The sequence below is a fragment of the Anthonomus grandis genome, chromosome 1, assembly GCF_022605725.1.
Source record: "Anthonomus grandis grandis chromosome 1, icAntGran1.3, whole genome shotgun sequence".
Classification (NCBI taxonomy): Eukaryota; Metazoa; Arthropoda; class Insecta; order Coleoptera; family Curculionidae; genus Anthonomus; species Anthonomus grandis.
The window spans coordinates 51,490,451-51,516,812 of NC_065546.1; the positions used below are offsets into that span (position 1 = coordinate 51,490,451).

Below are 26,362 nucleotides of genomic sequence, written 5' to 3' on the forward strand. Positions count from 1 at the left end.
TCTTTTTGGTGCAGACTGTAAGATTGCCTCAGATGTTCATATGTTGAAGTAAAGCGCCGCCTTTCGCACAACCTGACTATCTGTGTATCTATTTTAGAAATTTAACCGAGTAGATAGCTTTCATTCTTAGGTATGTTAACCTTTAAAGGCTATTCAGTTTTGGTTTAGAAATTTATTGATATATTTAATGATATCCTCCACCACATCAGATGTCTATTTTTTGGTCTTATTCAGCTCGTTTATAAGATATTCTGCCTGATATAGCCTTTAATTCTAGTACTTGGAATTTATATATCTCTCAATAAAAAAAAGTCACTGTTTCCTTATGGTATGTTTTAGTTTTCTCGGTAGTAGAGTCTATTTCTTGTACTTAGATTTATACATTTTCTCCATTTTATCTGTGTCCTATTTTATTTTCATTTGCTACTCAAATTCCTGATGTTTATAAGTTTTTAGTATTTGCCATGCATCATATATCAAACGTTGGTTAATAGAGTTTTGCCAATTGCAGTTTGTTATGAATATCTTGCAATAAGTAAATAACAGATTAACAGGTTACAAATTTTTCAAAATAAAAGAATGAAAATGTCTTTTCGATGAAATAATAATATTTAGTCCAAATAATACACCAACAGAAAGATTGCCCAATAATTAAATTGTTAATAATAAAAAAAATAATTTATATCATAGAAAAAAATGAATAACATATCTAAAACATATAAACTTAAATTCTAATCCCACTTCTGAAAGTACAAATCAATTCAGGTCTCGCCCATGCATTTATATCGGACAAATAACAGATCCGATTAAACATAGTGCACAGGGCCTCCCATCAAATCAAATCAAAGGCGATCCCATCAAAATATTTGGCAAAAAGATGGTTTGAGGATATCCCGCATTTAATTTAGGGAACAAGTGAAAATATAGCGACAAGTACAAGAGCAGTTAAGTGCATCAGCAATTAAGTATCCCAAATAAATATTTAACAAGGAAGATATTTCTTCTAAGGTGCAACAGATGCATGTAGATTAAAGCGGCTCAGATGACCAAGGATCTGGTCTAATAGAATAATTCTTACTGAATTTATAAGCTAGATACATGGAAAACTTGCGCTAAGCAGATTCAACCCGATCAATGTGGCTCTAAGAAAGCTAATTCCAAGCGATACTTCGATTTTGAAAGGAGAGAGCAATAAAATAATCATTTAAATATAGTTAATGCGCTATTAGATTAAGCTAAAATGCAGTAATCTGATCAAGCTTGTTCAATATAGTATCGTTTATGGGGTAATTATAGGTAATTATAGGAATAACAAGCAGCATTTAGTCTCAGTCTATTTTCAGCACACTCAAAACTTTAAGAGTTTCAAATAGCTGCAAAGAAAAATTAACAATACTTTATCCTATAAAATAGCTTAGATCGGCAAATGCCAGTCTAAAATTTAAGTAAAAAATAAATGATAGTGAACAAAAAACGAACCTGTGACAAATCGCATTCACTCAATTTCAATTGTCTATAATATATAATGGACTATCCGATAAAAGGTTTGTTGAAAACAAGTATAAAATATTTTGGATCTGACCATGAGCATTAATATGACTAGACATGACAAATTTGTTAACACAAGAACGTGTGCATACTATTTTTTCAGAACCATGACTGGTTTTAGATCATTAAGATGGTTCAGTAGAGAATCTACACTTTGAGGTAGACTGCGCCACACTTACCAATATATCTTTTAAATATACCTAAGAATTTTTATGTAGTTAGTTCGAAAAATTATTAACGGATGCAAAGCTGGGTGGTGTGGTGACATAAAAATCAGATACGTTGAAATCCTCCAGGAAAATAACAATTATTACTGAGCGAAATACTCAAATGCGATCGTTGGAAAGATATGCAATAAATCAGGCAATTGAAACTATGCAAGTTTTGCCCGAATTTAAATTGGAATTCAAAAAGACGGCTGCAATGTCAAAACTGTTAACATATTTTCCGAAATTCATTAAATATACTACAACTGTAATTTTATAACGCTAATTAAAAGCTTCAAATTTTATGGCCCCATTATTGTAAATACTACTTAAAGCGTCACCCTCGCCATCGCTTAGGGATTTTCGCATTCAGAAAATCCGCCCTATTTAATTATTTATTAAAACCAGGGACAAGGAAAAACAAATAATAAAAATAAACTACGGCCCCTTTTCCTTATTTAACGAGGGTGAACAGTAATTAAGATTTATGGAAAACAGGCCTTAATTAACAGTGAAAGTGATAATGAAAATAATTCTGCAGTCCTTTTAATCAGAATTCCGTTAAGAATGTAAATATGTACTTTATTTTTCTTTATCTATAAAAAGGGAGTATACAAAGGCTGGAACAAAAGTTTTCTAATCGCTTATTATGATTTTTTCAAAGATATGAATAAATGAAAGATGTGAAGATTTGATTTTGATGATTTTTTGAATTGTTTAAAATCCATCAAAGATGATCATGTTTTGGTAAAATTTATTGGAGGAAAAAGGAAGGTAACTTCGTTTCGATATGTGTATGAGTTTAAAATAACGTTACTGAAGCTAGTTAGCAATGAAGATAATATTACTTAGAACTGATGAAAATAATATTTGTACCGTTTATAGGCATTGTTGGGAAGGCTTACGTCACCCGATATGCTGACCTATGAAGACAGATGGTACAATAAGTTCGTGAAGTAAAATTTTACTGAACTAATTTTTATATTTTCATATTTGGTACATACTATTATTTTCTATACAGGGTGTTACAAAATTCGGTGCAAATATTTTAAGAGCTTACTGTCGTCGCATAGTCCTCGTTTTTTTGACTATTTTTGTAATACCCCGTATACTGTTAATCCTGTTTACGATAGATATCTTTTTATTGTTTCATTGACATCTATGGTGTCAATAACTGGCTATAGGATGTCAATTAATAGATATCTTACAACAAATCTATAATAATATCTAGCTTTACAAAAATTGAAGCATTGAGGAGAAATCTATTTTTGGATAGGTATTCAAGTAAACCCTATTTCATCTATTTATAAAAGGAAAAAGAACAAAATTTCATACATCCATTTTTACTAGTTATTTAATTGAAAAAAACTTTAATAGTAATATTTAGTTCAAATAATACACCATTGGTTCCAACAAAAAGATCGCCCAATAATTAAATCGTTCATACTAGAAAAAATAATTTATCTTATAGAAAAAAATTAATAATATGTCTAAAACAAAGAAGCTTAAATTCTAATCCCACTTCTGAAAGTACAAATCAATCCAGGTCTCACCCATGCATTTATACCGGACAAATAACAGATCCGATTATCCTTTCCTTCGACGAATCTCCTTTGAACCTACTCTTAATTATGATTGTGAACATTATCTCCTGGTAAACGTAGTATTCACAGCTTCTGGATACTTAAGTCTCTAATGTTCTTAGAACCAAACCTATATTTTAAAAGTTTTGAATATTATAGTATTTTTAGAATAGAGTATATGCAGAGTAAGAGACAATTTTATACTAAACTAAACTCCTAGATCCCTTACTATCCCTACCTTATACTGTAATTGAAGGCTCTCAGCCTCAACCTATAAGTAAAATGTTTAGCATTTCACGTTTCTAAGTTTAGCTTTATGCCATTATCAAAACAGCAAAGTAATATAGGTAGGTTTTTCCTGCTCTTTGGTTTACCATAATGTTTTTTTCCTTCATCTGAGGCCATCCGTGATGTTAATATTATATAAAAATACCTTGATAACCTTTTGGCGAGAAGTGAGTGACTCTCTGTTCTTTCTACCTCCCTTTAAATTAGACTTGGACTTGCTAGGTTAATGGCTCTGCTACGAGGAAATCTGTCAGCACGATTTGGAGATTCGGGAAAACCGTCGGATATGTACCCTGTTTCCCGAATCGATAATTTTCACAATTGTTAATACTGAAATGCACGGTGATGCTTCCCCCACGAGTCATTATGCGGCCTGGCTACCGGCAGAAAATAGTTTCAGCTATCACTGGCAAAGGACAGAAAAGGGTATAGGAAATGATTCCAAAGGATAGAAAAGGAAAGAACAACCACGTGTTGACTAGGTGAAGGATGACGCGGAAGTGGGCTTGATCCTTTCACTAAATTTAATTTTTAAAAGCACGTTATATCTAACGGCAAGGGGTAGGAAAAAAGGAATCCGAAGGATAGGAAAGGAAAAGAATGACCACGTGTAGACTGGATGAAGGATGACGCGGAAGTGCTCTCTTTAAATATTTCTTCTTTAGACTGATATTTTTTGTACGACAAAAATGAAATGTATGCATTTCGATAGACATTTTAATAAAACAATTATTTCATTTTGTAATCAGTGTGAAAATATACATCACCACTTGTTTCAGAATAAGAACATGTGCCGCCAAAGGCATGCTTCAAAACACAAATTAAAGTACTGTGTTTCGTTTTTGATTCGTTTGTTTACTTCCATAGGGTAAAATTACCTGCTGATTAGTGGTTCTGTGCTACTTTACTTTAACTTATTCGCCTGACACAGCATACTTTTTCAAATATTCAGTTTATTAAATTCAAAATATTTTATTTGCCTATAAAAAATACAATTCTTATTACGTTTAGCAAACAGTATATGGATTTGAGACAAAAAGGATCGAATCACTATTATGAGAACCAATGCCACCTTACTCAAAGAGAAAGGCGGTGATAGTATCCTATCGTAAAGATATCGTAAGCTTAATATTAACAAAACAAAAAAAATATTATAAAAAACAGGACTAAGAAAATATAAAAAGAAAATAGATTAATAGCACAAGCGTTTCTGAAAGTAGCTACATAATAAAATAATTAATTAAAAGATATGCACACGAAGGGAGAGAGGTGGCAGCGGGGTCGAGGCAGGCAAAAGCGGGACAATGCAGCGCAGAAGCAGCTTTTGGGTCAAAGGAAACCCACGAAGCAATGCAACATATATGGAAACTTCGATGTATCTCACATGTTTAAGTTTTAAATTTTTTTCAACAAATAATACATTACAATACATATATTTTATTGTGACTCTAACAAATAGGTTTTTTTGAAATTTGCAAAGTGATATTTTGACATATCTTTAGCATTCCTAGGAAGCATATTCCATAAAACTGTTGTATAAGAAAATAATTTTTTTACATTTGTTGTTCGATGGCGTTGGATTTGAAATAGTTCAGCGTGTCGTGTGTCATGATAATTATGGAAGAATGACGTCAATTTATTAAAAAGATAAGGCGGTTTTTCGGTTTCAATAGTATTATGTATATGCAAAGAGATATGTGTGATATTTTCGTCAATTATCCATGTTTAGAATTTCCAAAATTTCATCTCAAGAGATCATATATCACCCTATCTTAAAGAAATTTAAAAATTTTCTTTAAGATAGGGTGATATATGATTTCTATATGGGATCGAGAACTCAAACCTTCATGCATGAGGTTGTATTAAGTTGTATTCCTGAGCATACAAAAAGAAATATTTTTTTAATCTGAGTTGAATTCTAATTGTGATTGTCATCAGCCTTCTGTAGAATTTAAGAGAATTTTACGGACTCTTTCATATCTGCAATATACACTGAAAAAAGTAGCGGTAGCAATATTGATCCTTGTGGAACTTCCCTTTTTAATAGGCTAAATTTCAATTTTAAACTATGATTTTCATTATTAATAATTAAACAGCAACCTATTATAGAAATACCTTTAAATAATTTAACAGAACTGGGAGAAAAACCAAAATAATGTAGTTCCGATAAAAGCAGGTACGCCTTGCTAAAATCCAGCAATGTAAGACACGTTAAATCTTTTTTTTCTTCATTGCATCTTATGTCATCGGTTATTTTAACAAGACATGAACTTCTGCTAAAACCCTTTCTAAATCCAGATTGACACTCCGGCATCAACTAATATTTTTCAATAAAATTAACCATTTGTTTATATAACAATTTTTCTATTATCTTGGATACAACTGGTAAAATGCTTATTGGACTGAGGTCTTTTTCTTCCTTGGAATCATTATTTTTTGTTAGAAGTTTGATCTATATAATTATCTGGAAATATACCGTTGAATATATAAATTTATTATGTTTATTAGACCTTTTATACAGTAAGGGAGGCAAATATTTAGGGCCCTAATTGATATATTATCTTCACAGACAGCACTTGTTTTAATTTGTTTCACTATTTTAATTACTGTTTGTTTATCTATTAAAACTAAATGAAAATCTTTCTAGATTACCATAATATACAACTACTATACCTGTTGTTAAAAAGGTATTCCAACAAGAATGTCGGTACAACCACATGGGCAGAAAGTGATGGGCGCCAAAGTTTTCTCTTGTTAAGATTTCGCCATTTCTTCACGACAGTTACAATGAAAAATCGGAACGCTGATGAGGGCGGAAAAAACTATGATCTTTATTTCCAAGGATTTAAAAAAATATATTAAAAATATAACGTTTATCAACGTAGTAAAAAAAGTTGCTTTTATTTTTGAACTATAAATCATAAATAGCCATTAAGTTCTATTTGCAATTTTTTTTATTATCAAATTTTTTGTTTGTCAAATTATGTAAAGTAATTACATAAATTGTATTGTTCTTTTAAATATGAACATAAAAGAGCACATGTATATTATTAGAGATCTAAACCTAGAATTTATACTATAATAAAAAACAAACAAACATTTTGCCAATCGTTCACACTGGCTTTATTAAATACTTAAAATGTTTTTAATTATTAATTTGAAAATATTATTTCTTAATATAATTAAAGCTTTATACAGGCTTTTGCTATCGTTCTAATAATTATGAACTGCACAAAAATATTAAAACTTGAATTTCCTGTCCTTGCGTCGACTCTGCAACTTTCCTTTTTAAACGCAACTATTCTGCCATTACGCTATTTACACGAATTAAAATATTGGTACGTCGATCATGTGACCAAAATACCGTTTCTGCGGTCACCAGTGCAAAAACCAGCTGTTTTTGATGCTTCAGTACACGGCAATACTGTTTGCCCGTATCTACTTTTCATTTTATTTTATATAAATAAATTAGAAAGCTCGCAAAAATTGAACTTTTTGTTAAAACTATACCTGCATGTAATACGGGAAATCCCGGTCAAATGGTTAATTGGTTATCCAAATGGTAAAGCACACACACAGGCACACAAAACTTAACACAGATTATGATCAACACAGCAAAAGCACATAATCATTCACCAGCAATTTTGAACGAAAGAAATAACCGGAAGAACGATATTTTCGATAGGACCGTTTTATGTTACGAGAACATCGCACGACCAGACCGAAGAGAGCTCGCAAACTACGTACCCGACAAAGCGAGAGTTTGCCGCGAACTGTTGATAAAAGTTTATTGTTGTTGCCTGTGTTGGTAAAAGAACCACCAACCTTCGAAATCAATGCGATGACATGAGTACTAGTTACTGCTAGATAAATAGACGCACTGGTTTTATTAATTTACTTGAATCTTAGGGTTAAGTCTATTAAAATATTATTCTATATAAATATTTTAATATTATACAAGGTGTGTGAAATGAACCCACTATTTCATATAACATTTAAGTCACACAGAAAACTTTAATATATATATTTTTTAAATCATGTCATAATCAATAATACGAGTAGAAATAACTAATCATAAGAACTTTACTGAGTTTGACTTAAGGTAAGATATTTTCATCAGGGTTAAGTGAGCTAGAATTTTCCAATATAAAAGAAGTTGTATTTTAGGCATTTTATTTTACTGGATGCTGTGTCAATGCTGTATTACTGAAATTTGAATCTATCAAAATATGAAAAAAAAATACATCGCGAGCAGAAAATTAGAATCAGGAGAAAAATCACGGGTTCTCCCTTTCTGCTACGAGAAGAAATAAAGGATCTAACTAATACCACTCACTTTGAATTAATAATAATATGAAATATGCGATATTTTATTTAAAATTTACTCATAAATATTTTTCATGTATATAAGAAAAACAAAATTCCCATTTATCTTCCTGTTATTTTTTTTGATGTTTGATATTAAGGCCGATTGCCGCGACGTGCCTATAGCGTTGCTATGCATGTTAATTAATTTAAAAAAATATATATTCTTCTCATATAGGTTTTTCTAGTTGTTTGTATTTAAATTCTAAGTCAACTATATCGTTACATTACATATTATTAAATTTAACATTCGCGAGTTCGTGCATTTTGGGTTATAGGTAGATTTGGTTGAATTAAATTGGGATGCGATGCATTGGGGTTGGGTTGGGATATATTGCGTTGGGTTTTTGACGCCGAGCATAGCCGCATTTACCAGTCCTCTATAAACTTTTCTAAACTCTTGTTATATCATAAGTATAAAATTGTGAAATATCTGGCTATTATAAATATTTGCAAATTTTTTCAATTTATTGACTAATAGAGTCTTCTAGAACTTACAGATAAGCAGTAGTTTCGACCATGAAATTAAATATAGTAGAGCCATATTTTAGCAAATTTTAAAAATAATTTATCAGAGTTTTATGAAAACAATTACATTTTTTTATAAACCTGTTTTCTTGAAAGTACTATTTCTAATCAAATTTCAAAATGCTGCAGGATCGAAGATACTAATAATTATCTAAACTTAATTATTTTTCCTTTTTTTGATTACAAATCAAACCGATGATTAAATAATGCAAATTAAACAGAGCCGTTATTTATTATCCATTTGAGTAAATCTGTGATGGTTACAAACTAAAACACCATAAATTAAAGTTGGGAGAGGTCTTCCTAGATTAAGATAAGTTTTAGTTTTTTGTATTTATTCTGAATACTAGTAAACAGGTATGTACATGTAAAATAATTGAATATTCAAGAGGGAAAAATCACAAATCACAAAACAGTTTTATCTTTAACCAAAACTCTTTATTTTATCATCTGACATGTGTTTCGCCAACGATGTTAGAATCTTCGGAAGAAGATTTAAAGTCTCAATTTTAAATATTATTAATTATTAAAATTAATAAATATTAAAATATTATCAAAAATAGTAATTATAAAATGTCTATATTAGAAATGTCACTGCAATTAAATCCTGAAATGCTTAGTTTTAATAGATGATAAATTTGCATGAAGTTAACGGGTAAAACGGGGCAACTTGATACACTTTTTAAAATTTTGGTTCCAACCTGGCTTCTACAAAGCTACGTTCATAGAAACTAAAATTATTTTAGATTACTTTGGGGTAAGTGCTATAAGATGTAATACTTGAAAAAAAATCTAGCCCTACCTGAATACAAAAATAATAAAGGTAAAATAAAGGAAAACATTTACAATGACTTTAAATAAAGTCTTTTATTTGTCCTCTTCTTAAAACTTTGAATTCTCAAAACCGTTTGTTCATTCTTAAAAAACTACACAGGTAAGTGTCGTTTTCCTCGCAGGTTATTATTTTCACTGCATATTGTTTATTTGTCCAGTTTCATATTGACGTAAATGTAATCAACTGGACTAAAACCTTTTATTTCGGCGGAACTATCTTCAATAATCGTAGGGTTATCTATTTTGTCTAAATCAACAAATGTTTCAGGGTCTAAATCCACATCGCTATCAACTGTAACTTTTTGTCTCTTTCAGAAGAAGCTGATGGTAAACGAATTGCCTTTTTTTTGTTCTTTTTTTGGTTACAGCGCCAAATCTAATCTGGTCGGTGACATCTTTTTGCCTAAAATGTTTACCAGCTTTTACCGTGCCGTCGAACCACCCAAATCGCGGACGATTATAGCTGGCATTAGGTGGTCCGTTTTCCATCCAACTACTCCATAGGTGATCAGCTTTGTAGACTATGTAAAAGGGAAGCATAGAATCTGAAGCTGAACAAGAAAACATCACCGAAGTTGCTGCTTTTGATGTATGCATCACCTTCTCAGCTCTCTTGGATCTCCTGCGAATCACTACTTTTACACGGCCAGGGTCGTCCGTAAAGTTGGTCTATTGCCTCACGTAGAACATCCTGCAAGGAATTTTTTTAATGGTCAAAATATCTATTAATTGTTTCCGAAGAAACTCCGGCTCTACCCTCTTTAATGGATTGCGATAGCCTTTCGAAAGTTGATCTTTATGTCGTAATAAAAATGTTTGTAACCAGGTTTCACCTGGCCGGTTTTCCCGAAATTGCGTCACTTGTTTTTCCATTCAGTCAAGATATGTTTTTACGGTATCTTTAATATCATCAGAATCGCACAGAAAACCCCAATCTGCAGCAATACTTATCACATTAGAAAGATAAGACCGGTTGGGCTCCAATTGATTTTGTGTGCAATCCCTTAACTTTTCAATATAAAGTTATGTAGGAAACTTCTAATTGGTTACTTAAATCCCTTAGGCTACCACTCTACCGATATAGTTCTGACGTACACTGAAGTGTTTTATTATGGTAGTCCCGATATTTTCGACTTCCTGGCTTTCTTTTAATAATGCAATGTTTATTTTCAAATGCAATATAACAAAAGAAATACAAGTAAATTTAATAAACATCGGCAATAAATACATAATGCCCCCAGCCCTCAGGAGCTAGTACGCTGTGCGAGGACTTGCTGCTATTTTTTTTCGCCTTAATATAAACCTAAATTGCAACAACAACAAAACTAAACTAAGTTACAAAACAAACAATCTAAACTATGAATCTATTGCAATTGCAAGGCTATTTGCAACGCATAAAAATTAATTAAGACTCATAAAACTAATCAAAACAAAAAAAAATCAAACAATTCAACAAAACATTTTTATAACAGGATTACCAAACTAAAGACCTACTGTATTTTGTAGTCCTTTGAAAAACTGTTATTACCGTACTGCACCAAAGCAAGACACAGATCAAGATTAAAATTAAAGGGCCATATAAGTGGACATGTTAATTTCTAATACTTACCAAACCATCAATAAGCTGTCTATTTTGAAGGATAATACATTTTTTGATCCTACTTTTAACCAATCCCAATGAGTTGCTACCTAGAATAACACATCTCATTTCTACTGCTGGTTTTGTAAAACCGCACCATTTTTAAGTAACCCCTAAAATGAAAATAAAAAATAAAATTGAGTGTGTCATAACTCATAGGTGTCTTTGTGTAATAGAAGGTATAAAGATGTATAAAAAATATAAAAAACTTACTTTTTTATCAAAGCTCCACAATCACTACAAACCAGCACAACAAACCTTCCGCGTACCACCCAATCTATCAGCAACGAATATGGAAGCGCTCACCTTATATTTATACCTGCTTTACATTTTATTATACACCACAAAATATAAACTACCCACATAACCCATACCACATACCCATCTAACTGGCGCCGATCCAATTTAAATTCACGTTTCAACCGATTTTAAAACCACGTCAATAATGGTATGCATTCAAATTTCCCGCGAAGGCGGTCGCTCGCCCTTGCGGTTCGGCCGGGAACTATTCTTTTACAGACTCGCGTTACTATTGCACTTCGTCTTCTATTTACGTAGGTTTATATTTTGTGTTATACACTAGCTGCTGATAGCACGTGGCTTAAGCAGTGGCGGGCAAAATTATCCAGTTACCCCGCCGTTTTCAAGTAGCCCCGTTTTACGGTACATTAATTTATCAAATCAATGCAATATTTAATGGCAAAATTGAAAAAAATATTTAACATTTTTACATGTATTAATTACCCTATAATATGGACCACTCCTGAACCGTAAAAGCGTTTTCGATGTTATCTACGCCGTTAGAATTTTATAAATCGCAGAAAGTCAAAAAATTTACTTCTTAATGCCCAAAAACAGTTAAAACTCCCATAATACAAATATTTGTCGAAAGCCTATCGTAGATTTTCGAAATATGTAAGCCTATGTTTTACGTTGATTATTATTTATTTACATAAATAATATATAAAATTACACTGCCTAAGACTCATTTTGTTTATTTAATTAGAAATAGAGCAAGATCCCATTTTCGCAACTTACAAATTATTTTAATTATGAAGGAACTATTGTTCGTGAGGGAAATTAACAACTTCCGGAATCTAACAGCCCTCGGAGGAGCAATTCTTGAAAAGTACACACCGGAAATACTTTTCGCTTGCTTTTGTTTTTGGTAGGTTAACTTATTATATAATTTTATAAAGTTTCAAAGAAATGGCGTTTGTTATTATGAAATTTACAGGCCAGTTAAGCTCGTTTTTATTTAAACTTTGTATATAATAGACTTTAACTTTTCAGACACTTGTGCGATTCTCATACCCTAATTTCAGCAGTTCTACAAAGACAGTTTAACTAATAAACTTAAGGTTTATTTATAAATTTTACTATAGTATCATCGAAAATGAAGGGTTTTCATTTGAAAGAAGTCACTTTATACTTATACTCTTTATTAAATTGCATTTATACTCTTATGTTCCTTTATTTACTACTCTGTATTAACAATTATGAAAATTATATATAAAGTCTATTGAAATTTCTATAAGGAACTCGACCAAAATTAACCTAAAAAACTGTAAAACTTGATGGACAGACAAAAACTCAATCAATCGAACAGGAACAGAAAATGACCAATCATAAAATATAAAACATGGCTATGGATCTATTTACTTAGATTTTTAAACTTACAAGAACTTCTAATTCAGATCTTACTTGTACCTTCATATGCAAATTTCAAAGGCTTCCTTAATATTCATATTTCCCACACATAAAGTACAAACTTCAACAGCTCCATTAGAAGTTTGATTATTATATTGTATGAAAAGGGGTTTGTCTAAATTAATGACCGGGATCAGAGCGGTGCCGTGGTTTTAATTAAGACAAAACAAACAATTTGGCAAGGAGCTTGGGTTAAACTTTTAACCCTAAGTTTTATGTTTATTTTTGGATATTTATTAGAGCAGTTTAATTAGAAAATTTTAAATAAACAAGCGGTTAATTTAGGACTTTACTGCGCGGATATTAATAAGCCTGCAAAAGCAAGAGGGCATAGATGAAAATAAAGATATTACACTAACAGGGCCGTTAATTATTATTAAACTTACAGGCTTAATATAAAATTTATAGGTTGGGTTTGCAGCTATAAATTATCTTCTAAAGAATAAAGACCATTAACTATAAGTAATTACTTCTATTTATTATTATTTTAATTTAACCTACTTAATGAAATGGTTAGTGTCTTCAGTCTGAAAACCGAATGTAATAAACTCCTTAATACAATAATCTAAGTATCTTAAATGCTATATATTTTTTTGTCTAAGACAGAAAAATACCAAACTTTAGGTAAATATCAAGAAATCTTACTTCCATTCATCTACTCAAGAATAGTTCTTTCCATTTTATTCATTATTAATGTAAATACCAAGTTATTTACATCCAACCAACATACGGATAATATTTGAATTCTGATATATATTTACATTTCCGATGTTTACTTCTCAATATATTAGGTGTAACATGAGGAAACTAATCAAACATATAGGTTTACCATTACGGTTAATGATGGCCTTTGTTATGATTCAATTTTCCTACTTATCAGGATGTCAAGAAACTAGTGAAGAGAAACAGCAACTTAATCTAAAGCATTTTAGTATCTGGCATCAGTGGAAAAAGGAGAATAATTTTCTACAGGATGTGAGAAGGCTAGTTTGCGAGTTGATTCCACAGACTTGCACTTCTCCATAAAAAAGAGTCACGACATAGAGACGTTCTAGGTGTCTGCAAGTGCACTCGATATTCATAAATTGCATCAGCATATCGAGTAGATCTTGCGTGTATATCTGTGGGTGAAATGATATGGACCACTTCGGAAGAGCATTTCTCGTGATGCTTTTAATAAAACAGATTAAGAGCCGCCACATTCTTTCTATGCCACAAACTGTTCAAGATTCTAGTTATCTCTGGATCTCCTATAAAACATATGGTATTCTTCTGGAAAGGATCAAGCAGCTTCATAGTGTGTTTGGGTTCAGACCTCGGTATGTGAGAGCAATACTGAAAAAATTGAAGAATTTTAGTCTTATAAAGCATTAAAAGCTGTTGCGATGTATCCAGCCTTTTCGTTTTAAGGAAAGCTCCAAATTTTTCAGAAGCTGCTGTAGCTATTGACCCGCTATAGAATCCAGACTCTATCGAATTCCTTTAAATATTTAGAGCTTTTGCACGGGATTCATCATATTTGTCGATATTCTCGGTCTAAACATGCGTGACATAGGCCAATAGACCGCCAGTCGACCTGTGTTTCCGAAAATCATACTGACGGTGGCTAATGATGTTGATGAACTCAACAACATCGGTATTTCAAAATTTGCTGGTTGACAGGTTTCTCCATTATCTTGGCGATTGCCGGAGCACATATTTACGTTTCCATGCTGTCGTGAAATATCACGACAGAAATCAGTATGATTTTCGGAAACACAGGTCGACTGACGGTCTATTGGCCTATGTTTAGACCGAGGCTATTGACAAATATGGTGAATCCCGTGCAATAGCTGTAAATATTTAAAGGCATTTGATAGAGTCTAGATCATGTAGCGGGTCAATAGCTACATCAGCTTCTGAAAAACTTGCAGCTTTCCTTAAAATGAAAGGACTGGATACATCGCAACAGCTTTTGATGCTTTACAAGACTCTGCTCTCACATATTGAGCTCTGAACCCAAACACACTTTGAAGTAGATACGAAAGCGACGCAGCATGTTTACGCGGATTTAATTTTGAAATGCACACTGCTTTGTAAAAGAACATCGCATAAAAAATATCATAAATACGTGTTTTGTTTTCAAGACTAAGTGGTTCAACTACAACAATTACAATAATGTAATTATCAAAACCGGAGAAGCACCCAATAAAAAACTATACTCTATTTCCTTTTTGGTGAGAGCACAGTGCCTCATTATTTATGCAGAAGTAGCATAAATATAGGGTGAGTCTTCCATTTTTCTACATGTAACAAAATGATAAACCAGGCTGTTTTTACCAATTTTAAGTGGACAAGTCCTGTATGGTCTCAAATACAACAGGTCGTAAAATTCGGAACAATGGTTTCGAGTTCATTTTTATGACAAACGGGTTGCAGGTGTCGTCCCGACTATGGATATTGGTTTTAATTTTTAAGTTAAATAATTATCTGTTATGAAAAATTTATAAATAATGTTGGATTTTATCTTTTATCTATTAGATAAAGATTTTTAGAAAAAGTATGGTTGGTAGGTATAACCTATATTTATTAAATTAACAAGAAACATTTCTTAAAAGCGGAAAAGCCTCATTATAAAACTATGGCAAATAAAATGAAATATAAAAATTGAATTAATACTGCAATTTGATTGTTTTTTAAATGTTTAAAAAATTGTTGTAAAATTTCATTTTTTTAATACCAACCAATAAAAAATGCAACTCTCCAAACATATCTTATCATTTATAAGAAAGGTACATAAATATAAGGATCTTTAAATTTATTAACCATATTTACATATATTACAATAAAAATATTAACGAAATATAAAAAAAAGAAATCAATTTATAAATCACACATTTCATTACTCTCATCAGTTTCATCCGAATCAGACATTCTCACTGTTATAACTAAGGGTTCGACAGTTTCTTCTAGAAGATTATCGAGGGTCCACATCTTTTCTTCTTCTTTTATAGCATAACTCACAGCATTGCTCCAGTTTTCTTGGGTAACGTTATCCACTGCTGCTTTCAGAAGTTCTCTCACATCTTTCAATTTAAAGGTTTTATTATTTCTAGCCACAAATCCTTTTACTTGAGCCCAAATTAACTCTATAGGTTTTAATTTACAATGGTAAGGTGGCAAACGAAGCATAGTTATATTGTGTTGTTTTGCCATTTCGTCAACAACGTGTCTTTTATATTTTGATTTATTTTCTGTAACCATTGTCAGAAGCTCTGCTTTTACCGCGTCATCTCCAAAAGGTATTTCTTTTTCGGTAAGCCAATTTTTTATTTCCCCTTTTCGCCAGCAGGATGATGGTAATTTTTCTATTAATCTTGAATGGTAGCTGGCATTGTCCATAACAATAATTGAACTTTCGGGAATTGACGTGATTATTTCGGAAAAATAATCTTCAAAAACATCAGCGTTCATTTCTTCGTGGTAATCCTTAGTTGACTTCGATTCGAATTCAAACAGACCGCCATTTAAAAATCCTTTATAGCTCCCAATATTTGTAATTATTAATCTGTGGCCCTTACCAGAAGGAGACTTCAAGCCAGTCGATAAACCTTCTAAAAAAGCCTGACAGAAGCTTCCAGCATTTTTATCCTGCCAGCACTTGCTCACGGTGTGTCCTTCGTTAAGCCAGGTTTCATCCAAATAATAAATGTTTCTTCCTTCCTTTCGATACTCCTTAATGTGCCTTAAATACTTTCTTCTCTAACAGACTATTTCTTCTTTATCTATTAAAATAGATTTTCTATTTTGCTTTTGCCAAGAAAAATGTCATTCGTGTAAAATTTTCCATAATTTTTTTCTTCCCATTTCTGGTACATTCTCGTCTTCTTTTTTAAGTGTCAAAATTTTGTCGACAGTTGGGATTTCATTCTTAAAATAAAATGAATGTACTGTCCTCCTGATGATATGCTTTGCTGTCTCATCAACTGCTATCGGCTTCCTACGTTCTACTTTCCTACTTTCCTCCTTAGCCTATCGGCTAAGTTTTCACGGTTTTCACTTTTTCTGTCACTAAGAAATCTGTAAATTATTGCTTTACTTATGCCTGTCATATTGGCACATGTAGAAACTAGATTTCTAACAGTACTTAGAGGCATTTGATGCACAAATGCATCATGTACGTTTAGTACTATAGTCCTTGCTTTAAACTCTAAAACACCTTTACACACTACGGTGCTAAACTTTGACATTCTTACAACAAATCCGCAACAATACTGAAAAATAAATGAAGTTTTTAGGATATATCTACATTATATATCATAAACTACCTGTTTGCATTTAAGATTGCACAATTTAGGTACCTATAATACCTCCATATTTACCTATCTAGACAATATCTACTTATAAGGGTTAAAAAGAACTTGTTTATTAGGTACTTAGGTAATTCAAAGAATTTATGGCTAAAATTGGCCTATTTCTTGCACTATTAAATAAACCGAACAACTGAAAACATTCAGGTCTTAATGTACTTGAAAAGTGGGACGCCAATGGTTTACGACCGTTTTATGGCTATCGACCCTTTCGTGTGCTCCTACGGATTAAGAAATGGACTATAGGAAATAGAACTTAGTAGAAAGTAACTAGAGTAATCTAAAAAACTAAAAAAGAAAATTAAATTACCTTGTGAAAAATTTAGAGACATAGGAGATTTATCTAGAATAGTAACTGGTATTACAGAGACCTTAAAAAAATGAGACGGGTTTTTAGAAAGATTAGACTAGTGAACTCTGAAATTAGTATTTCGGAAGTAACACAAGAATTTTCGTAGAATAGAACTCTTGGAGGTTGGATATATTTTAAGTCTAGAAAACTAGAAACTAAAGATACTATAGACTAAAATATATGAATAGACCCGAACATGCATTAGTCCAAAAGTTATTATTTTGCGAGATACAGCGTGTCAAGACAATTATACATAATTATAAGATATTACAATTTTATTTTCTATTTTTCCTTATTGCATTAAAAGCATTTTAGATTTCTTCATATAACTCGCTAAAGCAAATTTTTTTAGTATGAGAAATAAGGCATTGTTCCCTTTTATGGCCAAACTTCTATAGAGGGCGCATTTTACACCAGTATTTTGGTGAATAACTTATACTTTTTTTTTGCTTTTAATTTGCTATCTTGTATGCAACTGTCCGAAAAATTTAATTTTTTCATATTTTCGCAATAAAAAAGTACACACTTATTAGAGTTATTTGTTTTAAAGATATTTGGCTTTTAAATTTTTAATGCATTATGTGTACCACGATGATAAAACATTTTAATAACATGATAAAAAGTTTGCTTTAGATAATATCTTAGTAGTGTTATTATGGTTTATAATGTTTGTCATAATCTAGTAAGAATGTTATGTTGAATTGGAAATTACGTCGTTATTTTCAACATCTACAAAAATTAGTCTTAATAGAAAATGAAAGTTGTTTACCAAATTGTCTTGTTAAATTTAGTAACATTGACGTTTATAATTGACTTGATGTATTTAATCCATTTAGCACTACAGCGTTGCTATCATTATTAGGTTTCATCCCTTAGATATTATTTTAATAGATGAAGCTTTCCGGTCAGAGCATCTATTCTGTTTGATATTTTACTTCGCTAGTTTATAGTAACTTTTATCACTTATTCATATTATTTATATTAAGTTTTTTTTTTAATGGGATTTTTGTTATATGAGCCACAAGCGAATAGGACAATCAAATTGCAAGTGTATCAATGTTGGGGAATAGGGTAAGGATTATTGGATTGTTGGATTTAGTTGGAAATAGACCAACCTTTGCACCTGATATAAATAATTAAAAAAATCATTTTAAGAATGTGCCTGCTGTTTTAAATCTTACTTTTTTAATATATTCATTTCCAAACTTGTTTAAGCTTTTTACACTTTTTCATTTAGTACTGAAGATGCAAATATAAATTTGCAAAACATTCTAAAGAATATTCTATTTCTGTCAAATCGTAACAGAATAAAATAATTAAGAATTAATTTAGGTTAATTAATTTTAAAAAAATAATTTTTTTTATTTATTTAGGTTGTAATTTTTAAGTACTTTTGTGATTATAAAATATAGTAATATTTTTGAATCTTTAATATTTTGTATTAATAATTGCTAGATATTATTTACATAATTTGAATGTTTATGATTTAAAATTATATCGTCTTTTATTTTTGAATTCGGTCTATATATTACATAATAAACTCAGCACCATAACATCAAATCACACTTTTTTAATTACTGAACCGACTGACATCATCAAATTAATAATTTAAAATGTCACAAATAAATATGACAATGTCAAATTAAAAAATTATAAGTAGTTTATAAAGTAGATGTCTAGAATATCAGATAATGCTCGGGCAAATAGTGCAGGGGATGGAGATTCTGTACTATCGTCTTATGAAAATAGCCCTAGGAATAAAACACCTGGTAAGTTGAATACAATTGTTAATTTTATTTTTAAATATATTTTCATCAATTTGTTTAGTATAGGGTAAAAATAAACTACAAGTTTTCATAAATTTGTCGCTACTTTTTACCATATTTAGAGCATTTACCTAAAATTTTTGTAATTTTGAAATTTTTCAAAATAGTCCAAAAGTGATAGAAGCGGACAAAGATAATTTAGGCTTTTATGTTATGGATTTTTTTAGAACAAGGAAATTAACTAATTAATTAATTAAAGAAAAAAAAAGAGGTCAAGCTAACAGGAGCGATCAACCAATTTATTTGAATAGCGCTAGCTCTTTCTGTCTGCATGCTTTCTTAGTGTGGATTGAAAACTCGAGGTGCTATAGCTGATCACAATTATTTTTATATTTCTGTTGATGATGCCTTATATTCTTTTATTAGTTATTCTTTTTATTATTCTCTATGTCACACAATATATTTACTTCTTATAAATATAATCATTTACTTCTTATTAGGTAGTTTGAGAATTACAGAATATTTGGGAATGTTGATAAGAAAATACCTATTTTATAAGTTGATGACCACCTAAACCCCTTAATTTAATTTTTGAAATTATGTATACGTATAAAAAATAGTCCGAAGTGGAACCACAAATATTTGATTCAATTTGTTCAATTTGTTCTTTTAACTGATTACTAGTCGTTAAAAATATATTAAGTGATTATTTCTGTTGACCTTGTCAAATAAATTTTTATTACCTACTTAGCTATTCCCTTCTAATATAAAAAGCCAACCTATAGAGTATTAGAAAATTAGGAAAATATTGACAAAAAATCAAAACCCTATTTTTAAACCAGTACTTCTATAATTTTGCTTATGTGAGCTACTTTAGATAATTAAAGTGAAATAAACTATACTCGCCGGCACAAAATTCCGCCACCCTGAAATATTGGCCAAGTTTGATGTTTTATAAATTTTTTATTTTTTATCAGATTCTCACGATTTTGCCACCAGTTTTTAGATACATTTGTTGTGATTTTTTAAAATCATTTTGTAAAGTAGCATTTGTCGATTAGGCTATATAATTCAGGAGTAAAACAAACTGTTGTTTTTTCTCGTAATTTCATAAGATCCTGTAGGAAAATTAAGGTGGATAATTCTATTTACATACTGTTGCTTGTAATCTTTGATGTATTCTAAACATTTCGATTTTTGATTCATTCCATTATCTCATTTCTGCTCCGAGCTGCAAATTTTTTATTAAAACGCTGATTTGAAGCGTATTTTTATTAAGAGAAACAAACACTAGGTATATCATAAAGTTATTTAAAAAAAACAATTTTAATAGCGTGTATTTCCTCCTCTCGCAGCAATAATAGCTTGCAGTCTTTGCGGCATCGATCGAATGAATAAGGTTTCTTATTCTTTCTTGAGGAATAGCCTCATATGTTATGTTATTAGAATCAGTTACCTACCATGCCTCCCATTGAGTCTCTTTTGAGATATTGTTAAATAATCAAAATTTTATTTTGACTCTAGCATCCATCTGAAAACATGAAGAACACAGGCATACTCTAGATTTAAATTTCCAAATTATTTCAAAGTATTTCCAAAACTAAAATAACTTTCTGGTTTCCTAAGAAAATATCAATACGAAATATTTCAATTTATTAATTACTATTTATTTTGACATTTATCATCACAATTTATTTTCACTGTTTAAATTCCGCGCCAATTTATGTCAAATTAATTTTGCTCTGACTAATTCGACAGAAGAGACTCGACATTATTTTGCTCATTAAGTTCTGATGATATGAAAAGCATTGAGTAGCAAGCAGAAAGGACACTTAAAGAAATGAAAGTGCAACTTTTTTCATAACGAAGTAAACGGTCTTCCTGTCAATCATTTACTCAATTAACTCGAATAACTAGCTGTCCATCTTCAGTAGGAAATTGACACAGGTATTCATTAAATTACCTTCTTTTTTAGATAAGACATTCGGTATACCTCCAGATATTCCTAAATCACAATACAATACTGATATGTATTGTATTTGCCTGACTACCTCCAATATTTTATGATGTCCAAGTGATGAAATAACTTTTACTCAAAAAAAATATATATTTTAACAAAGCTTTGGTTCTTGTGGAATATCTGCAATCAGATATCTCCCCAAGAAGAATTTCATATAACTTATTATGATTTTTTTATTTCTCAATTTTTTAGAACTAAATATTACCGGACCCTGTGGAGATTACTCAGTGGTGCAACCTGCGAACATCATATTCCATGCCACGAACTCTTCCACAGATAGCGATGATCAAGAATGTGCTGAACTAAAAATGGAATATTTGCAGCGAATTAATCAAATTAGAGACAAACTTGCTACTATCGATATAGCCAACAGAAGCTATTACGACTCTTGTTTTGCATATCCTCCTATTTCAGTCGTGGGTTCCGAAAGAGGCCAATGCCAAATTACTGAGATTTTCGATGAGGAAACTCATTTAGATGAAAAAAACTACGAATCTGTTGCAGAAACAAAATCAATAGTTCCAGAAATCAAGCCATCCTCATACAAGCCATTAAGTTGTTCAAGTAAAGGCTCCGATACAGAATTTAAAACAATTCTGGATTACTCAGCCAGCTTTAAAGAAATGTCCTCATCAGTAGAGTTACTTGATCTTAATTACAATCCGCCTAAAAAGCGAACCTGTATACGAGAGAACACACCGAAATTCTCGACATCTGACGGGGTCGTTTCTTTACCGTATCATATTAGGGTCAGTCTCGATGACGTAATCTCTAAATCTAACAAGAGTCCAGGCGGTCAGCAACAGTTAGAAAAAGAAAGCACGGCCGCAGCTAAAGCCGAAGTTATTACAAAGGCTCCGACTGAAAGGCCCAACCATATTTTCCCGAGAGTTCAAATAGAATGTTCTGAAAAGGAGTGTTTGTCGACAAAAGGGAGTGAATCTGGAATAGACCCAAATGGTAATAATGTTGGTTTAATTTCTAAATTTAACACAATTATTTATTAAATTTAAAAAATGGGAGTAAACCTCTGCTTTGACTAATTTTTAATAATATTTGTGTAATTTGTGGTACAGTAAAATTTTGCACTTAATATACCATCCTATGAGCATTCTGTATAATTTTTACATAACAAGATAACATACACGTAAAGATTAAAGAAATCGTACATGATTCCCAACGAAATCTTTATTATATATTTAGCTTATACTTAAAAGTAATCAAAACTTTTATTGAAAAAGTTAAGGTTCACATATTTCGGTTTTAATAAAGAATTATCAGAGCCCAAAAATTAAAAAAACAACAAAATGATAATTTTATGAAAGATTACTTAAACTGTGTGCCATCTATAAGACACACACTTTACTATATTACAAATTACCATATTGTAAATTCTTGTAAAATAATTCCAATATTTAAATAATACATACAAACCAATGAATGTTGACAAATAAATTATTAAATTATTAAAAAACAATTATAATTTTTCCATAATTTTAAACCTAATACACAGGTGCTTAAATATCCACATTATACCGAGCAAAAAGATATATTAAACAGAGCAAGAAAATATATTCAAAAATGTTATACATGTATTAGGTAAAATGCAAGCGGAATTCTGTGGAATATGATGAATAAAAAAGAGTGACAGCTAGGAATATGGAGATTATGCTGATTCATACATTTGTAATTTTTGCTTGTATTATTTTCTGATCTTGAAATTAAAATTACATTGTATTGTCAACCATCACCTTTTAAGGCACTTGTCATGAGGTCATAACATGGTATTTATTAAAAAACTGTTTAAACTTTTATTTTGGTCGTATCCTAAATCATCCTTGTTTGCGTCTGAACAGGTGCCTTTATATGTTATATATAATACAATTATGTTTAATATTTAGTGTCTGCTTTGCTAAAACCCTCGTTCTCCTCCATATACACTTGGAAACTTTGATGTTCCAAATCAGTTTGGCACTGACTATTAATTAAAAAGCCGCAATAGTCACATTTAAAAGATGTGGAACCCAGTATCGAACCCAAACTCGACATTCTAAAAAGAATGGTACAAAATAACAACTAGTAAAAAAAATTTGGTAAAAACTCAAAAATAACAATAAAAAACAAATAATACAACGAACCAAAAAAACGTAATGAAGTTCGAATCACAGAACACAAATATATAGAGAAGTGGTGGTTGCATATAAACTGATCGAAATTCTTCTGACAAATCAGCTAGCGTCCTCTCGCTTGGGAACGAAACTGTTGTAACTAGCTTGACAGTTGACGTATCTAATTGGACCAATCAAAATGGTAAAAAAGGATGGCCAAATTAAGGCGGGAAAATTTAAATTTTATGTAATAAGAAACCTCATAATTTTATTATTTAATCGCAATATCCAAAGCAAACATGCAATAAAAAAGGTTACTTTTTGATTAAGTGTTGGCATCAGATATAGATCAGGATAAAATAAACAATAGTGTACAACATATCACCAATTTCAAAATGGAAATAAAACAATATTTTTCTTTAATACATTTATTATTTATTTTTCCTGAAAAATAATTACTTACAATTATATACATAATATACAATAATTCATTATTACATATAATGTATGAATTAGAATTAATCTAAAATGTTTAAAAGTATTTTGTTAGCACTGAACTATGTCAACTCAAATAGATTAGAAAATATTGTGAAGATTTTATAATTCAGCTAGCAGACAATTAAAGTAATGTTTTCGGATAATACTTAAGACTAAGGACATAAGTAGTAACATTCATATACTAAACCTACACAAGTTAAAAGAATACATAATTAATAAATTACTAAAAATAATTTATTAATTATGTATTCTATATGAAATATTAGTATTTAATTTTTTAGACGTCAAATGACCTAAATGAACTTTATTAAATCTGTAATAAACAAAAAAACTTAAGATGTTGGTTATACTTTAGGTGCTGGTGCTAATAAACCAGATTCTCCAAAGGACCACGTATGCCTCCTATTTTTTGACACCTTGGAGCAATCCGTATCAGTATCTCCAAAAACCACAAATAGGTCTCGAGATACTGACATCACTTCGACAACCGATAGTTCCACGCAAAGACAACAGAAGAGGAGACTGATGTTAAGAAGTGCAAGCAACAAGGTAATAATTTTATTTACTCGATAAAACTTATCTATATATGCAGGGTGACATTTGAAAAACTTAAAGTGGCCATATGTTAGGAACGAAAAAGTGAATAAAAAACACTAAAACAGTTTCTATAAAACAAATTTTGTTGGTATGTTTCTCAGATGATCTGTGTTATTAGATTTGCTTTCAAATCACAGTATTAGATCACTTGACAATTCGTGTCAATATTTTCTAGCATCCAGTAATAACGTGTGACTTCCTAGTTGTTTCCTAGAAGAAATATAAGTATTGCTATGATGTAAGGTTTAAGAAGGTATTATCTTTTATTGTTTGTTTAATATATTAAAAAAAGTGATATATTGAAGCTGAAATATTATTGCATCCAAATGATTGCAAAATAATTTTTCACTACCCAAAAGAATCGAAGCTGATGATGATTGTTTGACGATTGACATGTCAGATGGTATTTTTAATACTGTGATTTTATAGAAAAGTAAAAGCTAATAAATGTGATATGTCGTATTTAGGATTGAAGTTTAATAATCAAAGTTAATAATTGTAAAAAATTTGACCGATTAAAACAAATATGCAGCGCTTTTTTTAAATTAATTTAATGCATTTACCCATTTTAACTTAACTAAGCTCTAAAACTTAATAGCCTCAATATACTTCTCATTAATTAACATTTTTGGTTAACCTTTAGGTGAAACCCACTGATAAAATGTCATTATGGGAAGAAATTAGAACAATGGAAGCTCTTAAGAAAAAATCCCGACCTGAAAGTTCAGGTTCGCACGATAGCCAATTCAGAAAAGTGATATTAAGCAAAACTGAAAAAGAAAAATCTTTGGATATAAATGCTATAGGTAGCTTTGAGGTTCCTAGGAAATCCAAGAAAATAGCCAGATTTCCGTCTATAACTAAAATAACGAGTTTTTGTTCATCTGTTTTTAAAAAACCTAATAGCACTGAATCAAAAGCACAAGACAGTGTTCCAAAATCAGTTCAACCAAAGACATTTTTTACGCCAAAAACTGCAGACGCTTTGTTAGATATCAAAAAAGAGCAGGATGTTGATTTGAATTTAGAAGACACGCCAACTGGAGAGAAGTTCTCACAGTGCTCGTATTCAGATGAAGACGATTTTGATTCATATAATCCATTTTGTATATTTTGTTTTTGTTTTTAGTTAAAAAAATTATATTTTTAGCTTGTAAGAATAAATCTCTGAATTTCTTATCAGAATAATAATTTATATTTTTTAAAAGAAAAAAGCTCCTAAATCATATGAGTACAAACTGTATTTCATATGATTATTATTATATGTTATGTTATGATCGGAAAACTTCGTTCATATGTTAAAATAAACTACATTCAAATATTGTTGTTAAATTATATTAAGCAGTTAAAGCTCTATTTTGGCATCATCAGAAAAGAAGTACGAAATAGTGAGCATCTTCATGTTTTAAATCTAGATGGAATTGGTATGGATTAATGACATTTACGGTAAGGTTTCTATGATTTATATCAGCTAGAAAACGCAGGCAAATCAAGTAGACTCACTATAGGTAAAAAAGCTTGACAGTTGTCACTACCATAGTGGACTTAAATTCATAATAGGATATTGCAGTAGGTATCTACAAATTCTATTGTAGGCGTCATTTATACCTCTGCTCCAGAGGCAACGCTGTAAAAAGAGAACAAGTCTGTTTTCACAGCCTCTTTTTCTAAGGGACTCAAAAGTATTGACTCCGAACCTGCTACCGTATATTATAAGGGCAGACGCTTTACTGAAGAGATTACTGATGTTAATTATGAACCTTTTTTTGGGGCTGTAGGAAACAGATATAAATCCTTTAGACCTATTCGCTAGTCAGTCTTTTGTTGTTAAATCATATAAATAAATACAGTTTATACTATAGGTAACAGTTCAGCGATAAAAGAATGGGAAAACATCACAGAGATTACCTTCCAATAGGTTATCATACTGTTATGAAGATGATTCTAAGCGGTTACAGTTAGCTCATCTGA

At 30.7% G+C, this 26,362-nt stretch overlaps 2 protein-coding genes across 5 annotated transcripts in view; one reads left to right on the plus strand and one right to left on the minus strand.

Annotated features, from left to right (window-relative positions):
- The window catches only part of LOC126739140 (furin-like protease 2), a 969,288-nt gene extending 961,900 nt beyond the window's left edge, over nucleotides 1–7,388 (minus strand). For all 4 annotated transcript variants that reach the window (XM_050444697.1, XM_050444683.1, XM_050444705.1 and 1 more), the window contains exon 1: nucleotides 7,136–7,388. The gene's annotated coding sequence lies outside the window, so the exon portion shown is untranslated. The remainder of the gene's footprint in view (nucleotides 1–7,135) is intronic.
- Nucleotides 7,389–19,031: 11,643 nt separating this feature from the next.
- Nucleotides 19,032–25,568, plus strand: LOC126737539 (uncharacterized). The gene is made up of 4 exons (XM_050442471.1): nucleotides 19,032–19,171; nucleotides 21,381–22,148; nucleotides 24,150–24,343; nucleotides 25,035–25,568. The coding sequence occupies exons 1-4, from the start codon at nucleotides 19,075–19,077 to the stop codon at nucleotides 25,518–25,520; spliced, it is 1,545 nt and encodes a 514-aa protein (XP_050298428.1). The 5' UTR covers nucleotides 19,032–19,074; the 3' UTR covers nucleotides 25,521–25,568.
- Nucleotides 25,569–26,362: the final 794 nt, after the last annotated feature.

Bases quoted from the DNA above. Each gene is read 5' to 3' on its own strand.
- LOC126737539 (XM_050442471.1), top strand. From the start codon at position 19,075: ATGTCTAGAATATCAGATAATGCTCGGGCAAATAGTGCAGGGGATGGA. The intron at 22,149-24,149 runs GTAATAATGTTG...GTTATACTTTAG, and splicing joins ATCTGGAATAGACCCAAATG to GTGCTGGTGCTAATAAACCA. The intron at 24,344-25,034 runs GTAATAATTTTA...GTTAACCTTTAG, and splicing joins TAAGAAGTGCAAGCAACAAG to GTGAAACCCACTGATAAAAT.